The sequence below is a fragment of the Magallana gigas genome, chromosome 8 (genome assembly GCF_963853765.1).
Source record: "Magallana gigas chromosome 8, xbMagGiga1.1, whole genome shotgun sequence".
NCBI classification, from domain to species: Eukaryota; Metazoa; Mollusca; class Bivalvia; order Ostreida; family Ostreidae; genus Magallana; species Magallana gigas.
The window spans coordinates 19439649-19464459 of record NC_088860.1 but is presented as its reverse complement, the minus strand read 5'-3'; the positions used below and the strand labels follow the sequence as shown (position 1 = coordinate 19464459).

Here is a 24811-nt window from a genome sequence, read left to right as displayed (position 1 = left end):
ATAATAGAATAACACACACAGAGAAAGGAATAAAAGATTCAATCATGTTGACGTTGTCCATGAACACCCAGACCATTTTGGCGGGAATGAGCATTGGTCTTTTTGTGTACTACGTCATCAAACGGATGCGGTATCGTCTGCCACCTGGACCATGGTGTATCCCACTAGTTGGACACTATAAAAGTAAATAATTTCATTCCACATATAGAGATACATGTAGCAGGTTTGTCTTGATAAAACATAGCATAACGCTACTAGTAACTATTTTAAAAGTTCTATATAAAATTAAGCACGTTCTAATCTTATATAATAGAAACGTTAAGAACATAACACTATCTTTCCTGTTTTTTAGTTTATTTATCGCCTGAGATTCACGTAAAAATCGCAAAGCTTGCAAAGGAATACGGTCCTATAGTCCGGCTGTCTGTTGGTGTGTATCAATGATTTCATACATTCAAACATATACACAATCCCAAGCACACACGTAAGTTAACTCACTTAAACAAAAATGTAAAAAAAAATAAATTACAAATGCATATTTTATTTATATTGAATAGGTCCTCAAACCTGGGTTGTTCTTAATGACATCAACTCTGTGCTGGAATCAATGGTAAAGAGATAAGCTGATTTCGCTGGAAGACCACATTTTGCATCAGGCACGTGACAGCTGTTTCATGCAATGAAAAATGAGTTTTTTTAATGAATGGTTTTCTTTTACAGTAATCAATACATTAAAGATTCAACACTGTGCCGGATAATTATGCCAGTGCCAAGGTGGCATTTTTGCACCCGTCTAAGCTGCATTCAAATAATTCAAATATGCCATATGATAGACCATATCATAGACCATAGGATTTGTAGAAAATCCTATAGGATTGTCATATTTTCCTGTAGGAGAGTCATTTCTCCTATGGGAATTATTATTTCCTATGGGATATTAGTTTTTAAAGGTAAATATTTCACCTGTCAGGTAAAACACACTAAAAACAAAAGTGGTTATATACTCTCTAGACAATGGTCTATCATTTGGTATGTATGGATTTTCCCGAAACTGCATTTTAAGCGGGTGCAAAAATGCCACCTTGGCATTGGCATAATTATCCAGCACAGTGTTATTAGCTTTGACTTTAAAAAATATCCTTTGTAACTTACGAATACCATTTATACGACACATATGTATGCACGTTGGGTAATTTGAAGAAAAAAAAAGCAGAGGAAAACTTGTCTTCCCGAGAAACTTTAATTTTGATTATTAATTTATGCACTTTAATCTCTCATATATAATGCATTTTATTAATCTCTTGATATATTTTTTTAGATAATTTAAAATTATATATAATAATTTAAAGATAATCACAACAATCATTTCATGCTTTTGTAAAAATATTAGAAAAGCAAAATTGTCAGAAAAAAGCAGTATTGTGCTAAAATTTATTATCATTTTTATTTGCTTAAAGCGAAGGTAAATAGCATAAAACAAATATCAAAACTGTCGTTTCAGGTGGCGTGTTTTCAGAAGGAGGAAAGGATATAGCCTTGGTTAATTATTCAGCTTCCTGGAAATACCATAGGAAAATAGCCGGAAAGGCCCTTAAGTCAGTTGCAAAGGTACTTTTTTCATACAATGAATATTGAATTGACTTGAAAATGATAACAAATTTTGGTTTTATTAATAATAACAATTAATTACTATAATCTATTTCTAGGCATTATCTTCAAGGGGATTTATTGGAAAACATGATTCAAGACAATATGAATAAATTTTTGGACAAAATGGCTGAAGAGAAAGGACCATTCGTTTTTAAAGAATATGTGGATCTGATGGTTTTTCATCAACTGTACACAATATGTTTTGGAGAAAAGTAACACTCCTGAATCCTTTTCCGTCCATACAAACAAAACTTTCAAATCATACTTTTGGCGAGAAACTATTATATTCAAACTCTGATTACTGTGACTGTGTAAATAAGATATTTTGATTTTGTTACTGTGATGCCTATTTGATTCAGGTTAAGGCGATGTGGCCCTGGGCCTCTTATAATCTTTTTACATGCATATCTTGATAAGATCAAGATACGATAATTAAAATATGTTTTAAATGTTTAAAGACAGCGTTAGTATGAAAATTATTTAATGTAACAGGTAACTCTTGCTTCTGTAGAACATACTTCATTTCGGATTTATATGGTTAAGATAACCAACGATTTCTTTTTTTAAAATACAAATTATCCCATTTTTATAAATATTTATTTCTCTCATTAAGATTGTTTTAACCAGATAAATGTTTGACTTGTATAACTTTTACAAAAAGATAGATACTGAAAATGTCTTTCGTAAAATCATTAAGGATTTTCATTTTGATAAAAAAAATTCTTTACTTGGAATATATTTAAAATACATTTTAATTATTAAGTATATACTCTTTATTTTCATAAGACGTTCAGTAGATGACCCGGAAGTGAAAGAGTTTATAAAATTAGACAATGATGTGCTGGAGACATTTGGTTCCGTTTTTTTGAGGACGTATTTCCCTATCTGAAAAAACATCTTTACGACGGCCAAATGGAAGAAATTGCTTTTGATTTCAGAAGAAGTGCTGAACATTCTCCGGAAAAAATTCAAAGAACACAAGGAAACCTTCCAACCAAGTGATAAATCATAAGTCTCTACCACATTCCCTAACCCTCCCAAAACCTCCAAATTTTAACCCCCCCCCCCCCCTTAAAAAAAATGAAAGGTCTTTTTTGATATTTCAACACGTGCGAGATGATTTCCGTAAACTTTTAATGAATTTTACATGATAAGTAATAGTGGGGAATTAATTTTTAAAAAATACTTTTATTTGCGACAAATCATACCGAAATATAAAAAAATGTGAGTAAGGTGGTGGACACGCTTTGGCGGATCTAAGTCAGTAAACGTTTGCATCAAAATATACATTATATACGATTTACTGAGAAATTAAGATACATGTATGACGGATGTTGAATAAATGCATTGAGCCAATTCGTTTCTTCAATGTACGCTTTTAGATTTAGTAGAAAGATCTTCTCAGGACGGGATAACGCAGAAGGTTTAAAGTATACCAATAAACATGCATGCACTCTTGTATTTAGATTTCATTTATTTTTGTTAAAAATTGTAAACTAAGAACAGTTTGTGTTGACAACTCTACGTCTGTATGAATAAATCATGCAAGAATAAAAAGGAGAAGTTGTATCTGGGAAGGAAGGAATTATTTTCAGTTTTGATTTTTATCCCAATCCCTCCTCTTAATATCAAGCCATCTGATTTTAAATTCTAATTTTAAAAAATAGGCTAGAAAAGTTTTTAAAAAGGACGCAGTATATCCGAAAATTAACAAAATAATTTGTTTCGAATTAGTATGTAAGTTGATATTCTCCGCGCTTGCTCGAAATATCATCTAGTATTTAAAAAATAAATAGAATTCACTTCCATTTGCTATAAATGAAAATATATTCATATGTCCGATTGCACGAAAATCTGCATTGAGATTTCACTATCAATTACAGAAGTAAACAGTGACTTTGTAGACAGCACGCTTATCGCCAAACAGGAAGCGAAGGATGAGGGCGATGAGGCGGCCCTGGAGATCTTGTATGATACGCACCTGGTCCAGACAATTTCTGATATTTTCTTTGGTTCGTTGTTTTAGTATTTTTTACTCTATATATAAAAAAATATTTTTTAAGAAAATATTCCAACCATTTCGTCAGGTTTGTTGGACAGGTAAAAGATAAATAGAGATTTAGGAAATTGTGGTCCGAGAGAGGAAGGGTTAGAATAGGCATTTTGGTATAAAATTTTCTGTAAGTTTGAATGACAGTAAAATAATGTTTTGGAAAGAAAGCAACATCTCTGCAAACAACAGGTTTTGAACTTAATTTAAGCATAGTTTGCACAAAATAATGATCCGCTTCTGAATTGAAATATCTTTACTAGTCTTTTATTAGTCTTTAAATATTCATATATACAATACATGAACTACTAATTTATTGTGTCTTAGTTTGCTTCTATCATAAAAAAAAATTAACACGATTTGGCTATGTTTAAATTTTACTGAAAAATATACAATGTATGTATGGAAGTATTACATGAACATTGGAATAATTATTTTCTTTTTTCTATAGCGGGGTAGATACAACTCGTTTCACAATGGACTGGTTCGTTTATTTCATGACACGATTTCCAAAATTCCAAGCAAAATGTCAGGAGGAAATTGACAGAGTTGTTGGTAATTAATCCATATTAAATATACCCAGTGTAAAAGATTGAATGGGTGTCTTGATTACATTTCAGTGATAATAATAACTTTATTAACAATTTTCAAGATATTGTATAAATTATATATCATGACATGTGGTGATAACAAACAGTGTTAAAAATCAAAAGTCCAAAAGAAAAAATACAAAACAGGAGCAGAGAGCACAGACCTCTAAAAAGAGTTAGAGGTAGGATAAAGTGCGATGGAGGAGTGAGCATCCTCCGCTGACCAATCACACCTGCCGTTTGTTCTTTGTCGTAATCGGGAAAAACGGAAAAGTCCGTAGGCAAATAGGTGATTAATTATGGTCTAACAATAAGTATGAAAAATCAGCAAACGACGTAGTGAAAGATTATATTCGATGACAAGGTCGTTGTATCGACCACAGAACGTACGAAAATATGACTTCATTCGAGACTGGTGATAGTGGTCCTGTTTTATCAACGTGTTTGTCAATAGCTTGCCCCGCCGTACAAACTGTTCGTATAAAGCATGCCCTTGCGTATCAAATTAACTGAGAGGCAAAAACTCAATTTCTTGTGATTTTTTGGAAGAATAGAAGACTGGATATTTTCAGCAATTTTGATACTCTTCATTATGAAACTAACTCGCTGCTTTCCTTGTGTGACTATCTTGTGAATAAAGTGACTCAGCAAATTACGATTTAGAAATCGTCCAACTTTAGTTTGCAAAGAAAAAATCAAACCAAGAGAAACAGGTCTTAAGCTTTGTTAGCGGATTTTAGTACCATTATGCTAAAGAAAAATATAAATTACCTTTGGAATCATTTACAGGTCCCCATCAGCCCTCGATGAAGGATAGAAGCAAACTGGATTATACCGGGGCCTGTCTATTTGAATCGATGCGACTTTCAAATGTTCTTGGTCTAGGGGTCCCACACATGACAATCTGTGATTCACAAATTGGTGAGAATAAATTAACCTTTCACATTGAAATTCTATTATTTAATTTACTTTATTTATTCAATTAATTAAAATCTGAAAACATTTTGAACAATTATGCGAGCTTACCTGTTTCTTCATGATCAACATTTGAATATTTTGAAATCAGGAATCTTCAGAAAAGAGGAAACTTTTCTCTTATAATGGGCGTTTCATATGAAAGCTTTAAACCTTATCACAATATTTTGAGAATTTGGAACACGTTTTAAAATATTTCATCTACTGATTCAGGGGGATACGATGTACCAAAAGGCACTACTGTATTAATTAACTTCTGGGCACTTCACCATGACCCTAAACAATGGAAGGACCCAGAACAATTTGACCCACATCGCTTTCTTGATGAAAACGGTAAAATGAAATTTATAAAACCGGAAAGTTGGCTTCCATTCTCAGCCGGACGCCGAGTTTGTTTGGGAGAAACGTTTGCCAAACCAGAGATCCTACTGATGTGTGCCAATCTTCTACAGCGATTTGAAATAAGTCTCCCAGAGGGCGTGAAGCCCAATTTAGAGTATGATATTATATGCAGGGATTTGGTGTAGAGCTTAATTCCGATTACAAAATCGTGGTGAAAGAGAGAAGTAGAGATTAAAGAATAATGGCGCCTGCGATCTTTTTTGTATTACAGCCACAGTCAAATTGTTATAGAAAAGTATTTAGATTGATTGCGAAATATGCAGCAGTAGTATTATCATATTTGTTATATCTAAATGTTGTTACGTTATCATTTTGTGGAACCAAATATGGAATGTTTTTGAACAATTACGTGTTAAATACATTCCGTTACAACGCATATCAGAATTTCTGAAAGTTATTTTTTTCAAATTTTCTATTCTTTCCTATAAAATACAATGTAGTTTGTTGGGTTTAAGTATAAATTGTTAACAAAAACATGTTTTTTATTGTTATTTTTCTCGTTTTTTAACTCATTGGAGTTAGGACTGTATATAAACAGTGCCTGTTTGGGAGGGTAACAGTTGCAATTGACACCCCGAGGAAACCATTATCAAACGACGCGAAGCGGAGGTTGACAATATTTTTTTTGAGGGGTGTCAATTTCAACTGTTATCCTCCCAAAGAGGCACTATTTATTGTATTATACTGAATGTCTTAATTTTAGAGATTTTTTACTGCTTTTATATAGAAATGACGTGAATTCTACGGCGAACCGTACGCGCATGTAACAATTCCTTGTGTTACCCGTTGTGTTGCTAACGCCGAGGGTAATTAAACTGATTATCAACTGCCTGTTAACCAATCAGATTTCAGTATTTAACATGAAAGTATAATAAAACGAAATGGTAGTTATCTTACTTGTAATTCAAATGTAAAATAATTCATACCGAACACAACAACTCTACAATTTACACATAAATATTTAGAGACTGTCCATATAAAAGCCAAGCGATATCAATGGTTTTACCCTTTAACAAAAATTTCTAACCAATTATATCTGATGAACATGTACTCCTGCAATCTGAGGATTTTAACATGCCTGTATTTATGCAACTTCTACCTTGGTTTTTATATATATATATATATATATATATATATATATATATATATATATATATATATATATATATATATATATTGTACACACTCCTCAAAGCCTACATCATGATAGGAATACCATCATTCAGCAATTTAAAAATTCCTGTATATTTCAACTCATCTAAGGCAGATCCCACCAAACCTTTCCTCATGGAAAATGTAGATGTTTTTAGTAATGCAGATGTAGATGAAGTTAATAAATGGCTAAATCAAAAGAAAAGCGAGTTCTCTTTTGGAAAAATGCAATTTGAAAGAAAAAAACTGCCGGTGACAAAGTAAATAGATCAGTTATTTACAACCTAAAATTCGCCAGAGTTCGGTGGGTCAAGTAAATAATCCTCAATTCTAAATAAATGTTGTTTAAATCGACCCCCTATAAATCTGAGACGGCGAGTGTCGTCCCTTTACATTTTTGATTTGAATAATTATGTGTTAAATGCTGTTAGTTACAATACACTTTAGAATTATGTTTTAACTTATCATCGTAGTTTGTTTTCGGATACAGTAATACATGTATTTATAAATTGTATAAAAAAAAAAAAATTCTGCTGTAACTTTTCCCGATTTTCATCGAATTGGAAATTAGAAATCGACTGAAATGGTAGTTTATTTTACATGCAAATCAAATGTAAATAATTCATAGCAAATCCGACACTTCCCATATCTCAAACTACTACAATGTACTAGATTTTTGAGACTGTATCTTCTCTCAAATGGTAATGCAATCAGTCATGCTCTTCGAAGACATACAGTTTTGAGAACCAAGAAAATCCGTGAAAATATTTCTCTCCACCTATCATATGTTCTTAAATCTCTGCATATGTAATTGGTGATTATAAAGAGAATCTACGTCACTTTAAAGTTAACTTCAGTTGCATTCGATTACTAGTATCTTGGTAAGTGTCAGGGAAGTAATTTGGCTACCAAAGTAAAGTTGGACTATAAGGATAAGTAGATAGATCAAGACACGGTTGCATTTGTACGTGTAGTTATAGATACCTAAAAATCCAATATTTAAATTGTTGTTTATAATATCAAATATGATTTTAAGTGTTTTAAAAAACGGACCTAAACAAATGAGATTAATAAATTTTATGTATGAAATGGTTTACTTGTGTATTTTGATTGAATCACTAAAACTTGAATGTTAGAAGTCTAATAAAATGCGAACTACAAAGGAAGGAAGCCTTTATTAAACTAACACAAATTTGTCTATATGTATAAACAATACATTGATATTGAATTTCGATATCGTATTTCAGATTTCGAATATCGATTTAGCCTTCTGGGGCTCGTTTCATGGAGCTAAAATTTTTGGCCTAACTTTAGTCTAGTCCGAGGACTTACATCGAAGCTTAGTCGGGCGTATTTTGCATTTCATAAAGCGGCGTAACTAGAGGCGTAAACTTTAGACTATAGCTTTAACACAAGTCCTTGACAACGCAGCTCTGCACATGCATAAATTTTTTTCTATTACTTTTTATATGTACAGGTGTATGTAGCATGTGAAAATAAGAACAATTTTATAGGAACTGGCAATTGTAATAATTTTTATTTAAAAATATTTAAGATTTGATAAACTCTTGTTTCACACAAAGGTGATAATTTTTAAATAATATTCCTTTTTCTTCAAAAATTTACCGGACAAAAAATATAATATCGAAATTAAATTATAAAAATAGATAAAACATTAAACGGAAAACCAAAAAATGGTGAAGTGTTTACTATTTTCTGGAACACTAGCGCAAAGAGTGTTATTAAGTGTCAAAAAATGTTTCATCCACATACTAGTAATACATGTACAAATGTTTAATTTAAAGCGGACTTACTCGGTATTATTTTGGTTGAAGTACACGACTTGTGTAATGTGCTCAATAGAATAATCAATATAGCATTTTAAGTAATTAGGTAGTCCAGAATATATGTTATTTTATTACTTTTATCATATTGAAAATTTTGAATTTACTTGGTCGGTGTAAATTTACAAGTTGTCATACTGATGTTTACAACCAATTTTCTGACCTTTGTCGCTCTTTGTCATTGAGCATTTCAATTAAAATAAATTTTAGGGGTAATAAAACAAAATTAATGTTTCTTTGTTTTCAATCATTTCGCGATGCTTTGTAATTTAGCGCGATATAATGTATTCTATGCATGTACATGTATTATGATGTTACACTTTCTGTATCCAGTATTTAGAAAGTATTTATCAATTCAGTTTGAATTGCAGACTTGTCTAAACTCTAATGTGTCATCATTCTTGTAGTTAAAAACCATGTATCAATAACGTCATAATCTTCACTTTAAAAAGAGATTCACAAATTACGTTTATGATTGTGCATTAGTAGCAGTGAGTTTAATCGGCTTCGATTTTCAGTATTATTTGCATTCAATATTAATGCATCTACAGGTACATACATCGTAGGTTATAAAGATATACTGTCCATATATCAATTACAAAAAACGTTAGCTATTTTGGGGGTTGGAGTAGGAATGAAAATAAGGAAATTAAGAGTGAAATTGAAGTTATAGATATACTACGCCAGCTCCCCCCCCCCCCACCCCCCCCCCCAATCAAGCATTAGGATATTGAAGATTTTGGAAAGTTGGGTTTTTTGTTTATGCTTGTCAAGATTTTTATTTGGACGTGTCTGGCCCCCCACTTTTAAAAACGATGCTACGTGTCTGTAATGTTACACACAAACTCTGAATATTTTTCATCATCTGTTGGTGCACTCGATTTCAGCTAAATTAGGTTAGTGCTCTAGATTTATTCTGCGCATGCACTTTCAGCAAAAGGTCTATCGCGCATATCAGACAGGCATTGCCAGTCTTCTCTCGACTGTTTTTGAGGCCTTGTGAAAAGGGAACTTGTAGGCAAAGTTTCATATAGAGATAAGGTAGGTACACACAAACTCGTGTTATGTGTTTTGCCTTCAATATGGCGAGAAAATCGTGACAATTTTATACTACATTGATCTCTTCTAACAGAAAAACTCTGTATAAATATACGAGAAAACAATCAAGCTTTAAAGCACAGGGGCATCGAACCCGCTCTACACTCTATGACATACATGTATATAAATTATACACAAGGGAAAAATCGAAAGTAGGACACGATTTGTAAACATTGTCAAAAAACAACTTACTTGACAAAAGTTACGCAAATCCTCCCACACAATGTTGCAAGTGTGGTCACAAAACACGTTCACATTGAAATATTCCTAATAAACTCGATAAAAAGCGTTTTTATCTCATTAAAACCGCTGTCTGCTGCAGACATTCAATCTCTGCGCCCAAGAAAAGATAACTCTGTACTTTCGCCATCCGAAATCTCTCGGGACTCTCTATGTTCAGTAATGATATACATGTATTGTAAAATTCCGCGAAACATCAATAACAAAACAAAGAAATAATTTCATACATCTGCAGATCCGAACTTGCATCGGGGGTAGGGGTGAATTTTGAATGATGGACAATCTTATTTTAAAATAGATAAGTAGAATTCAGTTTAAAATGTCAAAATATATGCATATTTTTTTTATATAATGTAGATCTGCTGTCACAATGTATATATTTATGGTGTATATATTTGTGGTGTTAAAGATAATGATAGGAAATTTGAGAACAATGAATTGTTCGACCTGCTACTGCAATTACTTTATACTGACCACGAGAGCAAGACCATTTGATTTAGAAGAAAGAGACTTGCATGGTTTAAATTTAGTGAAGAAAAATATTTAGTAATTTTAGAATGAACAATTAATGATGATGAAAAGGTGTTGAAACAGTATTTAATTTTAAATATTTTTTCTTCTTCTCAGAAATGTAAATGAAAAACTACTTTGGTGTTGACATATAATTTTTTTAACTATTTTTTTATTCAATAATGAAAATACTCATAATTCATTAATTGTCTTTGCAACCCATTTCTTCAAAATTAATTGTCATTGCCTAAGAATCTCAGCATTGTTTTAATTGTCAATATCAAATTACTAGTATATTTACATTTCTACAAAAGATTAAATGATAGGAAATATATTTGTTTTTAAACAATTGCATTTTAATTACGGTAATTAAAGTACATGCCAAATATATCGGAACGAATGTTATTATGTAGGTACATAAGACGAACATTTCCCCACACATTTAACAGTTTACCGCCGAAATTTCTACTATCATCACTGAGCATATATAGAGAAAAAGTACAGAGTTATCTTTTCTTGGGCGAAGAGATTGAATGTCTGCAGCGGACAGCGGTTTTAATGAGATAAAAACGCTTTTTATTAGGAATATTTCAATGTGAACGTGTTTTTTGACAACATTTGCAACATTGTGTGGGAGGATTTGCGTAACTTTTGTCAAGTAAGTTGTTTTTTGACATTTTTTACAAATCGTGTCCTACTTTCGATAATCGATTCTTCCCTTGTGTATTATTTATATATGTCATAGAGTGTAGAGCGGATACGATGCCCCTGTGCTTTAAGCTCATGAAATATTGACCAATGTGATTAAAGCATTGTGCAATGCAAAAAGCAATGTTCAGTGCGAAAACGAATTGTTCAGTGCAAGAAAACATTCTTCAATGCAAAAAAGCAATGGCTAATGGGAAAAAAAAGCGTAAAGCAATCGTTGTAGATGATACATAGAGAAAGTTACATGTGTTTGCTCAATTTAAAGTTCATATAAAAAGGTTCCGATCACAATAGACAATTATTTTATAACCTGCTTAATATATAGAATATATAATTGATTCAGATATTAACAAACATTCATACGACATGCTTGATTGAAAAAAGAAATATTTTCTCTTCAGAAATTATAGTACACTGTATTACAGTATTTATTTTTTATCAATAGATATGAGTATTAAATATTAGTTGGGTTGAACGTTACAAAGAGCACATAATCAACCAAAATTTGAACGAATTCCGATCCTCAGCCATGTTCAATAACTCTAAATTATCCGGATATATTTTTCATTCGTACCATTAATCTGCCTTTCATACAAACAACTTTAATTAATTAGTCTTCTAGTTTTAATCTTATGATCAGGTATTCAATGACAGGCTTGTCTTAATGGATTCACTAAGATCTACTACATAATTATAGGTAAAGCCACCTATACTACTTTTTAAAAAAAAATTGATCTCAACTTGTATATTCATTCATTTTATCCACCGTGGGCAAACTTTGAAAAATGCATGGATACAATCAATTATTTTCCTTTCTTTATTTCATTTATAAAAGTTAAGCACGAATAACATTTTAATGATGAAAAAAAGTACTTTGGGACTGAGGGTTGGATGACCTTTAAGAAAGTACAATTGATTTACACTGCTAACAACCATATCATGGTTTAAGTCTTATAAAACCAGTAATCATTTTATGGTCCGATTTCATACACTTCCCGTTTAAAGCATCTCCTATATAAATCTTTATGACCCATCAAATGTGTTTGAAAACTAAAATTTATCCAGCTAAGGTAATTTATACGAAAATGCATGTATTTCTTACTAAAATGAGTTTGGTTTTTTTCCTTGTAGAATAACACACAAAAGAGGGATTAAAGTAGCCAATCATGTTGAAGTTGTCCATCAACATTCAGACCATTTTGGCGGGAATGAGCATTGGTCTTTTTGTGTACTACGTCATCAAACGGATGCGGTATCGTCTGCCACCTGGACCATGGTGTATCCCACTTATTGGGCATTATAAGAGTAACGATGTGTTTAATTTCACTCAGAGAGATAACAAGTTTTGCTTTCCAAAATAAATCTCAATGTTAACTATTATAAGCTCCATGTACCGTTTTATTTGTACATAAAATATAGGACGTTTAGAATTATGAATAACAAGCAAGCGTTAAAATATTATTTTATTTCCTATAGTTTATTCATCGCCTGAGTTTCACTTAAAAACCGCAGCGCTTGCAAAGGAATACGGTCCTATAATCCGGCTGTCTGTTGGTGTGTATAAAATTCAAACACTCACAAAAAAGCACACTCGAACGCACACACCTACACACACCTTTGATTATGAATTGTTTCACAAATGGATTAACATTGATAAAATCTAGGAATTACAAATGTATTCTTTACATTTATTGGAAAGGTCCCCAAACCTGGGTTGTTCTTAATGACATCAACTCTGTGCTGGAAGCAATGGTAACGAAAAAGACCGATTTTGCTGGAAGACCACAGATTACATCAGGTACGTGACAGTTGTATCATGAATGAAAAAAGAAAGACCCCCCCTTTTTTTATAGATTATCTTTTGCTATATAAGTTTACGTAAGAAATTACATATGGTACTTTTACGACATACACGTACAACTAAACTTCGGGTAAAGGATGATATCCCTTAACAAATGAAAACAGCCCCTTTTATGCAATTAAGTATAGGAGATCTACCAAGCTTTCGATTATTTTAAAGAAAAGAGTGAATAAATGTGACATATTCTGATTTGTGTTTGTAGCTTGGATAGTTTTTTAATGTTAAGGTTGACACATTATCAATGATTTTGCACACCCTGTAACAGTGAATTTCGTTCTGGTTTGTGAACTTGTCCTTTCAGTGAATGAAAATGAATAGAATGGTTGGATCTTGGTAGAATAATCGATATGTATATGAAGGATTTATTATCGTTTTACTAACAGCGTTACAGTTTGGTTTGCTTGTCGAGGCGTGCTTAAATTTTGTATCCAGGGCTGGTTTTTACAAAACTATCGTAAGACCTATAATAAGACATACTAGTATCTTAAGATTGTCATAAGATCTGATTTATGGTAGTCATAAGATTTATCACTTCTGTTTCACGAGGCAATCTTAAAAGTTATATTGTAGAAATCTTAAGACAATTTTAAGTCACACTTCAGGCTTGCGTATACTAATTTTTTGTACATTATAAAAAAAGAACTAAGGTTACGTGTGGGATGTTTAATTTTTGCTTATATTAGTTTTAAATTTTTAGATAGTTTATTTGAGTTACAAATATTAATGAGTTTTATGCTCTGAAATGATAATTGATTTTGCACCCACTGAAATCTATGTCACGTGACACACATGTGTACTAGAATTTTAATGACCGGAGCAGAACATCTACTAAGATTAATGTAAACAGTTTATCTTTACCATAAATAATGATTCATATCTCCCATATGTTTGGTTCTTTTGAATAGAAATAGGATTCTATATGAGTAAACATATCAAAAATTAAGTACCTGCAAGATAAAGAGAAATTCCTAAAAAAAAAAATTACTGGGGATTGTATTTCACACCATCCTTTAGAGAAATGCACAGGAAATATTATCTTCTCTATAATCTTTAATTTTGATTTTAATTGCTAATTGAATACATTGGAATTTAGCGCATTACTCTTTTTAGTTAAAAAATAACATCACAGCATGCAATCATGAAATATTGGGGTAAAAATAATTATTCAAAAAGCAAATATATCAGAGAAAGGGTGGAATTGTGCTATAACTTGTGACTTTTTAAAAAATATTCTTTAAAGCCAATGTAAATAGTATAAAACAAATGTCAAAACTGTCATTTCAGGTGATGTGTTTACGGAAGGAGGAAAGGATATAACCCTGGCTAATTATTCAGCTTCCTGGAAATTACATAGGAAAATAGTCGGAAAGGCCCTAAGGTCAGTTGCACCGTTACTTTTTTCCTATCATGAATATTGAAGTGAAAATGATTACTACGTTTACTTTATTCAACTACAATCAATTTTTAGGAATTATCTTCAAGGGGATTTATTGGAAAACATGATTCAAGACAATATGAATAAATTTTTGGACAAGATGGCCGAAGAGAAAGGACCGTTCGTTTTCAAAGAATACATGGATCTGATAATTTTTCATCAACTGTACACAATATGTTTTGGAGAAAAGTAAGACTCCTAAAACCTTTTGCTTCGACACAAACAGAAAAAATTAAACTTTTTATTTTATTTATATTTTTGGTGAAAAAAAATAGAACTGGATGACAGTGACTGCATAAATAACAAACGACCAAATAGTCGATCCAAGAATTTAGTATAATACAATATCAACTTATAATATTGTCATTTTAGCATATTGGCATTTTACTCGAATACCTTGTAAAATGTAATATAAAAATGTGTTTTTAATATTTAATATAATTACAACGTTAGTCCAGAAATTATCCAACGTAACAGATAAATTAAGCTCCTGTAGAACATACTTCATGTCTTTATCTGTATTGATTAAAATGGTTAAAATACTTAAATGCAAAAGGATGTTTAACATTGAGATAAATCAATTTTCCACATGCCTCTCGCCAATATATTTCTTTCCATCGTTTGAGATAATCTGGCCTGTTTAAGCAAGTTAACTTGCATAACTTTTACCAAGCAGAAAAGAGAGCGAAGAAAAATTATAGATATTATTTTGAAAATATCTTTCTTCAAATTATGAAGAATTTTCACGTCGGTAAAAGAATGTTTTTATTTACTTTAAAGTCAATTGTGTTAAAAGGTCCATGAACTGAAATCATATATATAATGATTTTATAAAGGAAAAAAAAATAGACAAAATTATAACCTTTTTATATATTCTTAATTTCCATAAGACGTCCTGTAGATGACCCAGAGGTGAAAAGATTTATTAAATTAGACAATGACCTGCTGGAGAAATTTGGTTCGGGTTTCTTTGAAGACGTATTTCCCTATCTGAGACACATTTTTACGACGGCTAAATGGAAGAAAATGCTTGTGTTGACAGAAGAAGTGCTGAACGTTCTCCGGAAGAATTTGAAAGAACACAAAGAAACTTTCCAGCCAGGTGATAAATCACAAGTCTTTACCACATTTCTTAATCCCTCTCCAAACCCCAATCCTTAACCCCCCCCCCCCCCCCAAAAAAAAAAAAACAAAAAAAAAAAACAACCGAAATGTACCTGTATGTGTATAAATAATATAATTAAGAATATATATTTAAAAAAATTAGATTTAACTTCCATTGGCCTGAGTGAAAATATATCATATTTACATATACATCCACACGAGACTCTGCATGAAGATTTCACTATCAATTACAGGAGTCAACAGGGACTTTACAGACAGCATGTTTATCGCCAAACAGGAAGCGAAGGATGAGGGCGATGAGGCGGCCCTGGAGATCTTGGATGACACGCACCTGGTTCAGACAATATCTAATATCTTCTTTGGTTCGTTGTTTGATTATTTTTAATCTTTGTTTAAGGAGTTTTCTTTAGAAGGATTTTTTCATAACTTATACTTGATCTATCTTTTAATTGTTTTCTATAGCGGGGGCAGACACTACTCGTTTCCTTATTGACTGGTTCGTTTATTTCATGACACGATTTCCGGAAACCCAAGCAAAATGTCAGGAGGAAATTGACAGAGTTGTTGGTAAATAATAGTTATAATACACATTGAATATACATAATCTAAAAGACTGAAGGGGTTTTTTGATTACATTGCAGTGAAAAAAATAAGTTACATTTTATAAAAAAAAATTTCAAGATATTGTATAAATTATTTATCATGACATGTGGTGAAAACGGACAATTTTCAAAATCAAAAGTCCAAATGAAAACCATAAAACAGGAGCAGAGAGAAAACGGACCTCTAAAAAAAATTGAGGTACCGGTAGAATCTGTTGTCGGTAATGTATACATATTGTAATATATCTGCATCTATATGCATATATGATAGGCATACATGTATATAGTGTAAGACATTGAAGGAGTATTACATGTCAAAGAATGTAATAAGTTATTACATGTAGTACATGTTTGTTACTATTTCTTGTCATCTTATAGAAGTTTGAATAATTTCGGCATTTCCGTTACTTTCCACCACAGAACAAACGCTGTGCTTTCATATTGTGAATATCTTTTGATTGAAAAAATCAGTGCTTCAGAAAATTATGATATAAAAATCACCAAATTTTTAGATTCTTCAATTGTGGTATAATGTTAAAATTTACTCTTTTATCATGACATTACATATAAAATTATAGAATTGAAAATAAATTATGTAACACATAAACAGTATTATAAAACTTTGTAAAATTCTGTAGGATCGAAGCAACTTTCAATGAAGGACAGAGGCAATTTAGATTACACCGAGGCCTGTATATTTGAGACGATGCGAATTTCAAATTCTGTTGGTTTTGGGATTCCACACATGACAGTCTGTGATTCACAAGTTGGTGAGAATAAAATTATTCTTTTACATTGAAATTCTATTATTTTTTTCATGTATCGATTTATCTAAGATCTGGAATCAATTTTGATTAATTATGCAGGCATATCTGTTAATTAGGGACCCGCAAGGATTTGCGGGTGCCCTATAGTAATCACTCTGTCTGTCCGTCCTTCTGTCTGCCGTCTGTCACTTTTCCGTCCACAAATTTTCTGTTTTTTTCTAATAACTTTTTTTATGGTTGCCCAATCAAGTTCAAATTTGGTATGGTAGTTCAGTAGACAGAAATAAATATTTTGGTGCTAAGTTTGGTTCTCTATGTCTTTTGATTTGGAGCTGGGGTGGTGGAGTAGATTCCTTAACTATGCATAAGAATGAATGGGCAAAGAGAGATAACTGCTGAGAATGTTACCATTGTATACTTGGAAGGCTGTGCAATATTTGTCCTTTGGGATTATTAACCTTCCACAGGAAGAAAATCCTAAGCTTTATCTTTATCTGTCACATTGAGATTAATTACTGCACTGCCTGTGTCTGCAAATGAACTTTGTTTTGAAGTTAAGGTCAATTTTGAATGATGTGTAGTGTGTACATTCTTTGAAATATGGATTTAAAATATAATATTCATACTTTATTTTGGTTAATATACCGTACACAATGATTTATGATAATTTTATTGAATTCTAAAATCAAAATCTTATTGTAAATTTAGAAGAAAAGGATAAGAGAGCAGAACAATTACTCCCCTGGGATTAATTATCTTGCCTGCTGCAGAAAATTTAGAGGCTTATCTCTATCTGTCATATGAAGATTAATGAACACCTTTGTCTGCAACTGATGTTTGTTTTGAAGTTGAGGTCAACCCTGGGTGATACAATGTATTTGCATTCACTGAAGGCTTGCATTTTATAAAACACCTGTTTAAATCTTTTTTAAATACACATTTAATTTAGTTTTTTTTATAAGACATGAGGTTATCCCTGTTTTATGCAGATACAAGGTTACTATTTAGAGTTTTTGGACATTCAGGAATTATCTTGAAATTTTAAAAATACAGTTGTTACTTATAATTTTGAATTTTTTTTTAAATGTAATCAAATTAAACTCTCATTCCATGAGCTGCACCCTTATATTTTTACCCCTCAGTTTAACACTTTAATTGTTGGATGAAAATCATATCCAACTACAAATCATGAGATCCTATATATTGCAGTTCTTTAAATCTTATGCCGGGCATTTATTTTTGATCATTGTTAATATATATATATAAAGAGTATGGAATTCAAAGTTTTTTTCACTTCTCCATATTGATTGTCATAGCGGGGCCCTTCCTGACTGGTCAGTTTTCTAGTTTTCATGATCAACATTTCGAATTTTTTTTAATAAAGGGATCTTTCGAAATAATGATGTTTGTATTCTAATAATGTGAATTTCATTTTTAAATTTTCAACTAAAATTAATCGCAATACTTTGAAATTTCAAAACACGCAATAAAGCATTTTCTATTCTGATTCAGGGGGATACGATGTTCCAAAAGGCACCACTGTACTTATCAATTACTGGGCGCTTCACCATGACCCTAAACAATGGAAGGACCCAGAACAATTTGACCCACATCGCTTTCTCGATGAAAACGGCAAAATGAAACCCACCAAACCAGACAGTTGGCTTCCCTTTTCTGTCGGACGCCGAGTTTGTTTGGGAGAATCTTTGGCCAAATCAGACATCCTACTGATATGTGCCAATCTTCTACAGCGATTTGAAATAAGTCTCCCAGAGGGCGTGAAGCCGAATTTAGAGTGTCATATGAAGGGATTTGGTATGGAAATGCCACCTGATTACAAAATCGTGGTTAAAGAAAGATCTGGATGATCAAACATGGTTATGGACTAGTTAAATTGTGCGTGTACATTATTTGCACGATGTAGGATGATGATGATTATTACATATGCAATTTTTTCAAAAGAAATGTGTTTCTAGCGTCTTTCATTATATTTCTTTCCAATGATCTGCAAACGGATCCTTTTTTGGTTATATAACTTCAACTTAATTTGAAAAACACTATAACGACCTACACTGTCTGGAATAGATAAATGTACTTTAAGCTCATTTTGTTGGAACAACTGTTTAAAAATTACAAGTTCAACAATTCATTTTAAATATACTTCTCTTTATAATTTCAGTTTCTAGCAACGATCGATTTTTATAGAATATTCCATAAATAAATACGTTAAAATCCTTTTCTATATGATCGTATTCGATCAAATATTCAAAGCTTGCAATTTAATAGTGATGTTTTCTTTTGTTTTTGCCCAACCGAACAAAGTATTTTTAGAAGTATTTTATTTAAGAAAACAGCAACAAACACAGACTTCTATGAATGATAGAAGCAAATCAGTTTACACCGAGGCCTGTATGTTTGAATCGATGAGATTTTCGATTGTTGTAGGCAAAGGGGTCCAATACATGACAATGTCTTTTTTTCATGATGTTTGTCACACTGGCGTAAAGAGCAGGGGCCCGTTTCACTAAAAGGCGTAAGATACGACGAAACTTAAGTTAGGCCTTAGGGCGTACGCCAAAATTTAGTCCGGCGTAAACTGCGTTTCACTAAGAGGCGTACGCCTGGCCGTAAACACTAGTATATCGGACTAAGTTAAGGCCAGACTTGCGTCCTTGACAACGAGCTTATGCACATCCGCAGACAGATGATAAACAGTAGAAAGAAAGATAGATAGATAAATAGATATATATTCTTTAGATAGATAAAAAGATAGAGACTTGTCAATCGTTCTTGCGTGAGAGAGAGAGCCGTAAAGAATTAAGTATATTAATCCTGTTAAGTGACAAAATCACACTGCAAAACTTGCTAAAATGTTTTATTTGAAAGATATATTTGATGAAGCATATAGGATATGTTCATTAAAAATTATTAACTCAACAGACATCTTTTGTTGTCGATATCTACGGTGATTTAACCATGCTTCGAACACCCTTGGAATTTTTCTTTTTATCATGCGTCAATTGTTGCCCAAGGATAAATATTTTTTTACTAAATTTTCTGGTTTACTCCTGCTATATCATTGAAAAAAACCCAGTGAATTTGTTTAAAAATAGAAAATATAGCGAATTAATGCAGTATTGAGCTATTTAACCATGGATTGGACAATATCAAACAAGCATCGAACAACCTATCACAGATACTAAAAATAACGAAATTTCAATATTTCATGCCAAAAAAAACGAAAAAAAGAAAAGAAAAAAAAAAGAAAAAAAAAACCCCGCAGAGGCTCGGAATAATATAAATATATTCATTACTTTCATATTAAGATTTGTGTCAACGTAAAATGTGGAGCCAAAAATGACCTTGGAAATTATTAATGAATTCCAAGTCTAATTTTTTTTTTTATACAATTTGTTTCCGAAGTTATTTTTTTTTTTCGATTTATTTTAGTGAAAAAGTAAATACAAACCATAAGTGCATGCACGTTTATTTGTAAATGTTTCACCAAAGTTATCAGATCCAAATGTATGTGTCAGACGTACATTGTATTGTAGACTCAACATAAACTACCCCAGTACATTTACATGTGTATTTAGCATATTGAACGAGGTTTCATATAACTTTGAAGTTAATAAAGAGTAGGTGTATGTAACCTACGAAATAAAATCTATTTAATCTGGAGTCGGTGTTTGCATCGGTTGTATGATTAACACATTATCTAATATTCAAAAAAAAAATGGAATTTTGACGACTCTAAAACACAGTTGAAGCTTTCATCATACTTGGTATTTATATTTTAACCATACTGAAAATACTTTTGTGATTAAACTTCCTAAGATAACACCGTTTACTCACCAAAAAATAAATAAAAAAAGAGTAAAATAAAAGTCAATAATTCACTTAGTTAATTTTAAATTTCAAAACATCCCGCTCACACATATTTTGCGTGGGGGTTGGGGAGGGGGGATGAAATGCTTGTAATGCTAGACATTTCTTATACAAATATACCTTTGTACTACATGTGCATCATGTATGTATATTTTCTGCATTATTCATTGCCGAATTTACTCAAAAAATATGAAACGTAAATAAAATTATTGAATGAAAATAATCGAATGAAAACTATATATCGATTGTCTAATATGTCATTTTAAAATGTAAACGGCAAGTGCAAAAATAAAGAATGTGCATAAAACATGGTAGGAAAGTTTCTATTCGAGAATAGGTACCACCTATCAAAACTCTTTATTTTCTTTATTTCATATGAAATTAATTAAATTTACATGACAAATTGTACAATTTAACATTACGGTCAGCACCGATATTCTCAGCAACAGAATTAGAAGTCAATTCCTGTTTACGCCATAATTTACGACTACCCTTGGCCAGGCGTAGATTTTTGTCCCTGGGGCCCGTTTCACTAAAAGGCGTACGCCCGGCGTAACCTTACGCTTGTTGTAAGTCCGGACTTAAGTCAAATATTTGGACTAAGGTCCGTTTCACTAAAAGGCGTAACTTTGCGCCCGCCTTAAGTTAAGACAAAAATCTACGCCTGGCCAAGGGTAGTCGTAACTTATGGCGTAAACAGGAATTGACTGCTCATTCTGTTGCTGAGAATATCGATGCTGACCGTAATGTTAAATTGAACAATTTCTCATGTAAATTTTATTAATTTCATATGAAATTAAGAAAATAAAGAGTTTTGATAGGTGGTACCAATTCTCGAATAGAAACTTTCTTACCATGTTTTATGCACATTCTTTTTAAATATGCACTTGCCGTTTACAAGCTAAAATGACATATTTAGACAATCGATATATAGTTTTCATTCGATTATTTTTATTCAAATATTGGATTTACGTTTCATATTTTTTAGTAAATTGGGCAATGAATAATGCAGAAAATATATATACATGATGCACATGTAGTACAAAGGTATATTTGTATAAGAAATGTCTAGCATTTTAAGCATTTCACCCCCCCCCCCCCCAACTTCCACGCAAAATATGTGTGAGCGGGATATATTTAAGTATTGTTAAAATGTAAATATCAAAATATGATGAAAGCTCCAACTATGTTTTAGAGTCGTCAAAAGTCCCTATTTTTTTTTTTAATATTAAATAATGTATTTATCATACAACCGATGCAAAACACTGACTCCAGATTAAAAAGATTTTATTTCGTAGGCTACATACACCTACTCTTTATTAACTTCAAATATATATGAAGCCTCGTTTAATATACTAAATACAAATGTAAGTGTACTTGAGTCCACAACAGGTCTGACACATACATTTGTACCTTGGATCTGATAACTTTAGTGAAACATTTACAAATAAACGTGCAAGCACTTATGGTTTGTATGTTCCCTTTCACTTAAATAATTAGAAAAAAAACTAACTTCGGAAACAAATTGTGTAAAAAAGATTAAACTTGGAATTTATCAATTATTTCCTAGGTCATTTTTGCTCCACATTTTACATTAACACAAATCTTAAAAAGAAAGTAATAAATATATTTATCCGAGCCTCTTCGGGGTTTTTTTTTTGCATGAAATATTAAAATTTCGTTATTTTTAATATCTGTTGTATGGTTTTCGATCGATGCTTGCTTAATATTGTCCAATCCATGGTTAAAAAGCTCATTACTGCATTACTTCGCTATATATTTCTATTTTTAAACAAATTCACCGATTTTCTTTCAATGATATAGCAAGAGGAAACCAGAAAATTTAATTAAAAAATATTTATACTCGGGCCATAATTGACGCATGATCAAAAGAAAATTCCAAGGGTGTTTGGAGTATGCATGGTGAAATCACCGAAGATATCGATAACAAAATAGTTTCTGTTGAGTTAATAATTTTGAATGTACATATCCTATATGCTTCATCAAATATATCTTTCAAATAAAACATTTTAGCAAGTTTTGCTGTGTGATTTTGTCACTTAACAGGATTAATATGCCTGAATACTTTACGGTTCTCTCTCTCTCTCTCTCTCTCTCTCTCTCTCTCTCTCTCTCTCTCTCTCTCTCTCTCACGCAAACACAATTGACAAGTTTCTATCGTTTTATCTATCTAATGAATATCTATCTATCTATATATTTATATATTTATCTTCCTTTCTACTGTTTATCATCTGTCTGTGCATGTGCATAAGCTCGTTTTCAAGGACGTAAGTCTGGCCTTAACTTAGTCCGATATACTAGTGTTTACGGCCAGACGTACGCCTCTTAGTGAAACGCAGTTTACGCCGGACTAAATTATGGCGTACGCCCTAAGGCCTAACTTAAGTTTCGTCGTTTCTTACACCTTTTAGTGAAACGGGCCCCAGAATGTTAGTTATAAAATTGTTAGTCCAACGTAAAAAAAAATTCATACTAAATAGAACATTCCTATAATCAATATAATATATATGTATAAAGGTTTAGAGATTGTCTATATCAGACCTAAGCAATATGGGTAGTTTTACCCTATACATAAATTATTCATATGTATTTTTCTAGTGACTTTTTTAACATTTAAATATAAGTGAAAAGGATGAAGTAATCAAATACAGGCGGGCGTGAAGCCCTATGGGCAAATAGAGTCCGTCGGGCTTAATTGGATTTGATCAGCCCCATCCATACATGATCACCTCATAATAATCAAAAACTTATTCCTTGTTTCTTGTTTAAAACATCAAGGGAACATTGAATAAAGCATACTTACTTAAATTACGAAATAAAGAGTAATATTAAGGCCATCGTTGTTCAAAAATTGTACAACTATTATAGCGATTTGACAAAAAATGAATACAATTTGTATTTCATTTTCTCTGAAAGAAGATATTCATTGTTGAAAACTGAATAAAATGCTAATGAATTCAATGAGGTAAGATAATGTTTTGAACTTTTTCCCAAAATTCGACTGTCTTGTTATTTGCCCTAAATAAAAGAGAAAGTGGTATACTCTCAAGTGTTTTTCCAAAAATGTCCCTTGTCGAATGCTAGCACGTGCGCTATATAGAGGCTTGAGTTTAAAAATGAGAGAGAGAGATTTTTACATTTATACATGCCTGTGAGAGTGGAGTTCAACTTCGACACATATGATATATATATATATATATATATATATATATATATATATATATATATATATATATATATATATATATATATATATATATATATATATATATATATAATCCCCATACGGAGGGAATTACATATAATATGTGGAACATATGTCACAAAATGCCTATGAAGTATTGATTTCCATTAAGAGCAGACAGCCGATCGATGATCGAAATCTTTTTCAATGACTTAAATGTAGCACGCTTGACAGCTATTGTGAAAGAAAATACTTATGGTAACACGTTTTTGTTGTCTATCAAAATACTGCGCAAGGAATATTACTTTCTTTTTTTACGAAGAGATCGACGATTTTTATAAAATTCAGCCGCGAATGAACTTCCATAGCATGGCCCATTAATATCCTCAGTGCACATTATTGTATATGAAATGTCGGATTTTGCAATTCATAATAATTGATTTATCCATGGAATGCAAGCCAAGGAATACAAAGAATGAAAAAAGCCTATACAGCTAGGTTTGAAATAAGAACTTTTTATGATGCTTGCACTGATTAAAACTCCAGTTTCTTTATTATCAAAATATACGCTATTAATTCAGGAAAGCTATAATTACGATTGCTAAACCTTTGGGGTACTTCATCACATAAACATGGGTGAGGCACCGGTGCACATTTATTTTTAGTGAAAGGCAGTGAGAATCAAATAAGAGTGGTTTGATTTCAAACA

The 24811-nt window shown here is 31.7% G+C and overlaps 2 protein-coding genes and 2 long non-coding RNA genes across 6 annotated transcripts; 3 read left to right on the top strand and 1 right to left on the bottom strand.

Annotated features, from left to right (window-relative positions):
* Nucleotides 1-44: 44 nt before the first annotated feature.
* On the top strand, nt 45-22936 carry LOC117689854 (steroid 17-alpha-hydroxylase/17,20 lyase). Of its 3 annotated transcripts, none has more exons than XR_010708880.1 (12): nt 9551-9704; nt 12351-12524; nt 12696-12773; nt 12919-13017; nt 14365-14458; nt 14549-14704; nt 15406-15617; nt 15874-16002; nt 16103-16207; nt 16881-17012; nt 18522-19540; nt 21437-22936. XR_010708880.1 is itself a non-coding variant. In XM_066070255.1 (12 exons), the coding sequence occupies exons 3-12, from the start codon at nt 12386-12388 to the stop codon at nt 18875-18877; spliced, it is 1500 nt and encodes a 499-aa protein (XP_065926327.1). In that variant the 5' UTR covers nt 9616-9704; nt 11860-11916; nt 12351-12385; the 3' UTR covers nt 18878-18974. The 3 variants fall into 3 exon arrangements, 2 of the variants coding, with proteins under 2 accessions (XP_065926328.1, XP_065926327.1); XM_066070255.1 differs by lacking the exon at nt 21437-22936 and adding an exon at nt 11860-11916 and having other exon boundaries at nt 9616-9704; nt 18522-18974; XM_066070256.1 differs by lacking the exons at nt 9551-9704; nt 12351-12524; nt 12696-12773; nt 21437-22936 and adding exons at nt 45-183; nt 353-430 and having other exon boundaries at nt 18522-18974.
* On the bottom strand, nt 126-10121 carry LOC117689856 (uncharacterized). Its single transcript, XR_010708882.1, has 3 exons — nt 9954-10121; nt 568-667; nt 126-175 (listed from the first exon to the last, which is right to left on the bottom strand). It is a non-coding gene; the product is annotated as an uncharacterized lncRNA (long non-coding RNA).
* Nucleotides 455-2236, top strand: LOC136269650 (uncharacterized). Its single transcript, XR_010708881.1, has 4 exons — nt 455-484; nt 558-656; nt 1502-1608; nt 1707-2236. It is a non-coding gene; the product is annotated as an uncharacterized lncRNA (long non-coding RNA).
* On the top strand, nt 3485-6136 carry LOC105348413 (steroid 17-alpha-hydroxylase/17,20 lyase-like). The gene is given in 5 exon segments (XM_066068861.1): nt 3485-3618; nt 4152-4255; nt 5080-5211; nt 5479-5765; nt 5768-6136. Coding segments are annotated over 5 exon segments (732 nt in total). The 3' UTR covers nt 5843-6136.
* Nucleotides 22937-24811: the final 1875 nt, after the last annotated feature.

Bases quoted from the DNA above. Each gene is read 5' to 3' on its own strand.
- LOC117689854 (XM_066070256.1), top strand. From the start codon at position 45: ATGTTGACGTTGTCCATGAACACCCAGACCATTTTGGCGGGAATGAGC. The intron at 13,018-14,364 runs GTACGTGACAGT...CTGTCATTTCAG, and splicing joins AAGACCACAGATTACATCAG to GTGATGTGTTTACGGAAGGA. The intron at 16,003-16,102 runs GTTCGTTGTTTG...TGTTTTCTATAG, and splicing joins AATATCTAATATCTTCTTTG to CGGGGGCAGACACTACTCGT.